Source organism: Polistes fuscatus, unplaced genomic scaffold (assembly GCF_010416935.1).
Source record: "Polistes fuscatus isolate 324 unplaced genomic scaffold, CU_Pfus_HIC Scaffold3, whole genome shotgun sequence".
Classification (NCBI taxonomy): Eukaryota; Metazoa; Arthropoda; class Insecta; order Hymenoptera; family Vespidae; genus Polistes; species Polistes fuscatus.
In genome coordinates, this window is record NW_025113107.1 from 12,006,130 (window position 1) to 12,012,394 (window position 6,265).

Genomic DNA, 6,265 nt, shown 5'->3' on the forward strand with positions numbered 1-6,265 from the left:
CTTATTTGACTATTCGGGTCATTATATGCATGAATAATACTGTAGTAGTAGTAGTAGTTAATTGCAGATACAATCGAATAACTTAATGTGTGGATTTTGATTAACAAATGTTTACACAAAAAATTATTTTCATTTCATTCACTCCAATTTATTGTTTACCATCTTACGTAAATAATATAAAGAATTATACAAAAAATTTGATTTGAAGCTGAAATAAGATTTGTGGTACTTAAGGGAAGTATAAAATTTGTTCTCAAAATGAATCTTTAAATTAACCCTTTATCACAGTTAAAAAATTGACTTTTAGTATTTGATAATACTTCAATTCACGATTTTGATTTTAAAACTTTTGTTAAAGTACAAGTAATCGATACATTTAATATTATTCATTTAAGTATTGCATAATGTCAACTCATTGTATTTGTACTGATTAAATTATCATAAAAGTCAAATGCTAATACAAATCAATATAACGTATAGTATAATAATTATAATATATTTAAATAAATACGATTTATACTCATTCAGTGATGACGCGAGAATAAAGAAGAGACTTTTCTTGGGAAGTATTTTATGCGTTAGATTACAAAGCGATTTTAAAATGAAGGAAGTTATCTTCCTGTTATACAATATTTATTGAACATTAGCACTTCCGTTGAATTTATTTCGATTCAGTTTGCCGCAGAACTTACGTTACTTCGGACGATTATAGAAATACGGATTGCAATTTGCTTCAATATATTTGACTTGTCTTTTTTTCCTATTAAAACAAAAACTAAACGATTATTTTATTATCGTAAAATAAAAAAGTTATAAATATAATAAAGTATATATAATATAATATATAAAAAATATAGTAAAAATATACGCGTTTTTATTAATAAATCTTTCAATTAAAATTATTGTTAATTTAATATATATTTGTTTTTTTTTAATTTTTCATTGATCAATGTCAGTATCTGAAGAAATAGACGTTTCAAGAATGCATACTTCAAATAATGGTTTAGTGCTATGGTTTATTCATTTTCACTTTTTCGGTGTTTATGGACTTTGGCTAATGTTTTTCGAAGCGAAATGGATGACAGTGCTATTTGGTATTATTCTTTCATAATCATTCTTTTTTAATTACGAAAAAATAACTGATGAGATTTATTTCAGTTCAATTATTAAAAACAAACAATAAGAAATATAGAAATAATTACATTAACTGATAATAATAATATAATAATTATATAATTATTAATATATATATATATATATATATATATATATAATATATATATATAAATTATTCTAATTACTTTTACATTGAAAATTATAATAAACATTTATATAATAATTTATAAATATTTACTGTCATTAATTATCTTACATATTTGTATTATTTAATTATCGTACTAAAATAAATGTTTATATCTGTTTTTACTTATATATGGAGCATCAACAAAGTAGACATTTAGGTGAATACAGTTAGGTGCCTCATTCTATATTCTAATATGACGTTTTTTGTACTAATAGTATAAAGTACATAGAATTTAATCCTTAAAAGTATAGTCATTTATTTAAAAATCATTCTATATACGTGTGTGTGAAATAATATTTGTAAAAAAATAATGAACATTAATGATTTCAGTTATTTTTCTCATATCGGTTAGTTATATGGGAGTGACCATAGGTGCACATAGATATTTTGCACACCGAGCATTTGAAGTTGACGACACTCTTAAATATTTGTTCCTCCTAGCATTTACTCTTGCCGGTGTGGTGAGTTTCAATAGGAACAAAAAAAAAGTATAAAAGTAATTACCAATATTTCCTTTTTGTAGGGTCCCTTGTACGATTGGGTTTTCTATCATAGGTTGCATCACAAATTTTACAAGACTGATAAAGATCCTTATCTAACTCATAAAGGATTTTTATATAGTTATTTTCGAAGTCACCTTTTAGATTCACCTTACAGCCAGGAAGAATTACAAAAGTACATAGATATGCGAGACATAGAGGAACCATTAATTTGTTTACAAAAACAGTATGAAGAAATACTTATATTATTTGTATTGTTTTTTTTTTCTCAATATTTCATATGCCGGATGTTTAAAAATAAAACAAAATTAAAAAAACATTAATCAGACAAATGTTTATCTGAAGAACGCATATCGGGGAAAACAAATCAAAATTTATTTTTGAATGTTTAAAATTATTTTACTATTGTGTAAACAATTTTTTTTTTTTTCAAAAAATGTCGATGGGTTTTCGAGATAAAAATTTATAACGCATATAATATATATTGAACATCCGGTGTATTACTTATTATTAAACTATGATGATTATATCGATAATTTTGACGGTGGACTAAAAATCAAGAAACTTTTTCTATTGATTTTATGATTACTTTTTTATGTCACAATTATTTATATTATAAATTGAATAACTAACGCGATATAGAAAAGCTTAATACTCATAGCTTTTCAACCCCATAGAACCCTTATCAGTCCACTGTAGTAGTCATCGATACATGTATGTAATTGCTGTTAAAAAAATTAATTTTTCTTTTTAGGTTCTACTGGATTTTGTTCGCAGTAATAACGTTATTCATTCCTATCTACATCCCTATAATATATTGGAACGAGACCATCTTAAATTCTATTTTTGTTATGGGATTTCTACGATTAGTTATAATGAGCAACGTATCAAAGATGGTGAACAGCGCCATTTTGGTTTGGGGTCTTAAACCAAACGATAGGTTAATGACTATTTTTTATATTATTCGATTATTTTACATTCTTTTTTTCAATATGCCAAAGAGTCATGGTACCGTTATGATCGATTACGATGGTATACGTAGTAGTTGAATTTAAGTACTCGTTAACCTGTAAATCGTCTCGCTACTTAGAAAGTTCTCCATCTTGTAATATCTCGGATATTACACGTTGAACTTTCGAACATTAGGATTATGATATCTTTATCTTTTTCTAGCTGTTTTATAATAAAAATGATTATATACAGGATGTAGAATAAAATGTGAAACTTACTTCAGGAATTAGAAAAAAAAGCAAAAATAATTTCAAATGTTTTGATAAACGTAGATGCTATTTGTTGACCTTGTTTCTAAGTTATATCAGTTATGGTAGTCATTTTTTATTATTTTTTTGTCAATAATACATAACTGTTTATCTTCTTAGAAAGTGCTTAGAATGGTTGTCTTCGTTAAATCAACATTGGTCAAGAAATAATTTCAGAAATTTATTAGACTATCAAGCATGATCTCAATCAGTATATTTCAATGACATATATTTTATTTGCTGTAATGAAATATATTTAACACTAATTATATAATATTCAAATATATAACAATGTCTTGAAAATATTTTTTTTTAATTGAATATTTACAATACCAGCAAATAAATTACCATAATTACGATTATTTCGAAACCTGTTTGGAATTAAATAAACCGATGGAACTGTATACTGCTAAAAGGTAGGCACATTTTGAATATTTCATTTCATAGGCTAATATCAACAGAGTTATAATAATCACAATTTTTGCACAAAAATAACTAGAGTACATTGAGATTATGCTTGTAAGTCTCGTAACTTTGAAATGATGTATTTTCTGATTCATGTTGACAGAACTTGTTTTTCTTTTCTACGTATGAGGAATTTATTCTTGAAAATTTTATCACGTATTTTTGATACATTTTAAGTAAAATAATAAATAAAATAAAAATATTTATTTTTTTTCGATGTGTTTCAGTTTTCCAATTGAGGACAATTCGATGTTCTTCTTGAACAAAACTTATTGGATGAATTATCATTATCTTTTACCTTGGGATTGGAAAAGTACAGAATTTGGCTCATACAATAAAGGTTTGACTATAATAATGATTAAAATTCTACAGGAAATGAATCTTTTGTATTTACCTAAAACCATATCGGACGATGATATCAGAGTTGCACTTTTAAAATTTGTAAATAAGGAGACATCGTGGGAAGATAACTTATTAGAATTGAAAAAACAAAGCGACGCTAATGCTTTAAAAAAAAGTCTTCGTTATAAGCATTAATATGTAAATTAATGTGTATTTTATAATATAATTTACATATATATATATGCAAAATATAATTAAATCATATTTTAATTAAAAATATATCATTTTTAATGTGTTTTTGTATATTAGTTAAATATAAAATTAAAAATGGAGATAAAAGTATAAAAAGGAAAAAAGAATGAAATAAAATATTGAACAAAAAAAATGGTACAAATAATTATTAAATAAACCGAATTAGAGCAATGTTAATGCTTATAAAGTGTAAATTTTTCAAAGATAACGTTATTTAAATACTTTTTAAAAAAGATCAATCAATATATAAAGCGTTACGTTTTTTATATTTACAATAATATTAATCAATGATATTCTTAGACTACGATTATGTAAATCAATGGCATTGGTAAGGAAGGTTTCTTCTTACTTTTAATACTTTGAATCTACTTTCAAATAAGTCAACGATGTCCTTGTGTTTTCTACTTTATCTACTTGTTCAACTCGTTCAACAAATGCAATTTTATTTTAATTCTGATAAGAAAAAAAAAAGGAACATGCACGTTGTTTATAGGGAAGAAATAAATATACCTTTTATTCAACTCTATATATATATATATATACTTTCATTTTAGATTATTATTATTTATGAATGGTATCTTTGATACTTTATCACAATTTCGATTAAAAAAAAAAAAAAATAACGATAATTTATTTAATTTGTTCGATACGTGTGTTATATTATCTTACCATTAATTAATATTAGCATTTTTTTCAGTTTGATATGACATATAAATATCGAAATATATGTATAGAATAATTTAAAGATATCGCGTTAGGGCGATTGGTATTAACAAAATGTATATTAATATATTTATATTCTTTTAACATAACGTTGTTCCTGAGTAAGAGTAAGAGTGAGTTTGAGAGAGATAGATACGGAATTTTATAGGAAATGCTTAAAATAATAATAATAATAATAATAATAATAATAATAATAATAATAATAATCTATACCCAGATAGAAATAAAATATAATGTTGCGCAATGGCTTCGCCCAGTTTTATTATAATTTATTCTTAATAACTAAAATTAATTAATAGTTGAGGAAGTGTATCAAAAATTTTTGAGAGATCACGGAATTGATCATGCGGTATTATTATAACAATAGTACAACTACTTTCTTTGTTTTCGACCATAAAATAGTTTATTCATCATTTGCTACCCACGTTCTCGCATATCGCTATTTGAACAATTTCATCAAAAATTGTATGAATTTATTTTTATATTTATTTATTTATTTTTTCGTATCAACAGTGAGAAAAATCACACAGAGAAGTGAAACGAATCCATTTTATAGAGTGAACTTCATTTTTTTCTTTTTTTAATTTCAAAATATAAGAAACGTTTACATATATATTATTCTATTGTATCTTCTTGTTTTAAGCCAATATTTCGAACGTATTAACATAAAAACACAATATCGTGATGAGTGGCAAAAAAAAATTCAATCTTTACAACGACGCATTAGACAAGGAACACAAAAATTAATGATAAATTAATAAAAAAGTATGCGACTACTTTTTAAAGATAATCCAATGTTTCTTCGTTTTGTTGCAATATTTCAACTCCCAAATAAAATGAGTAAAATTTATTATTAAGAAAAAAAAAATATATAAAATGTTCTTTCTTTCTTTTTTCTTTATAAAGAAGAATTTGCAATACATCACATTTTGAAAATATTACGAACAAATGAAACGGTTCTCATCGTTACCGCATTTTATTCGATCATTTTCCGAGTACTCTTAATAAACAAACTTAACTAAATAAATTATTGATTAATAATATATACACCCACTACACACGTTTTCTGTGCATAGGACGTCAATAAATTTTAACATTTATTATATACCATGTTTCTTTTTCCTTTTTTTTTTCTTACTTTTTTTTTTCATATGTACGTTCAAACGTACTTTATAGTTTCTCTAATAAGATATCATCAATTTTTATTTTTTGGCAATTTCATCTATTTTTGTTGAAATATTTTTTATTGTTATCCATTACTGAGAAACATAATCAACAATGACATTTTGAATGATTCAAATTATCGTGTAACCAACTTTTGCAATTACATTTAACCCTTTGCAGAAGTGTATATTTTTTCCATTTCACTCATCATTTTAACTGAATTTTCCGTAATAATAATATTAAAACGATTTTTCAAA

At 24.2% G+C, this 6,265-nt stretch overlaps 1 protein-coding gene across 1 annotated transcript; it reads left to right on the top strand.

The window, feature by feature from the left end:
- Positions 1-949: 949 nt before the first annotated feature.
- On the top strand, positions 950-4,064 carry LOC122519390 (acyl-CoA Delta-9 desaturase-like). Its single transcript, XM_043638795.1, has 5 exons — positions 950-1,094; positions 1,634-1,764; positions 1,827-2,029; positions 2,558-2,743; positions 3,755-4,064. The coding sequence occupies exons 1-5, from the start codon at positions 950-952 to the stop codon at positions 4,062-4,064; spliced, it is 975 nt and encodes a 324-aa protein (XP_043494730.1).
- Positions 4,065-6,265: the final 2,201 nt, after the last annotated feature.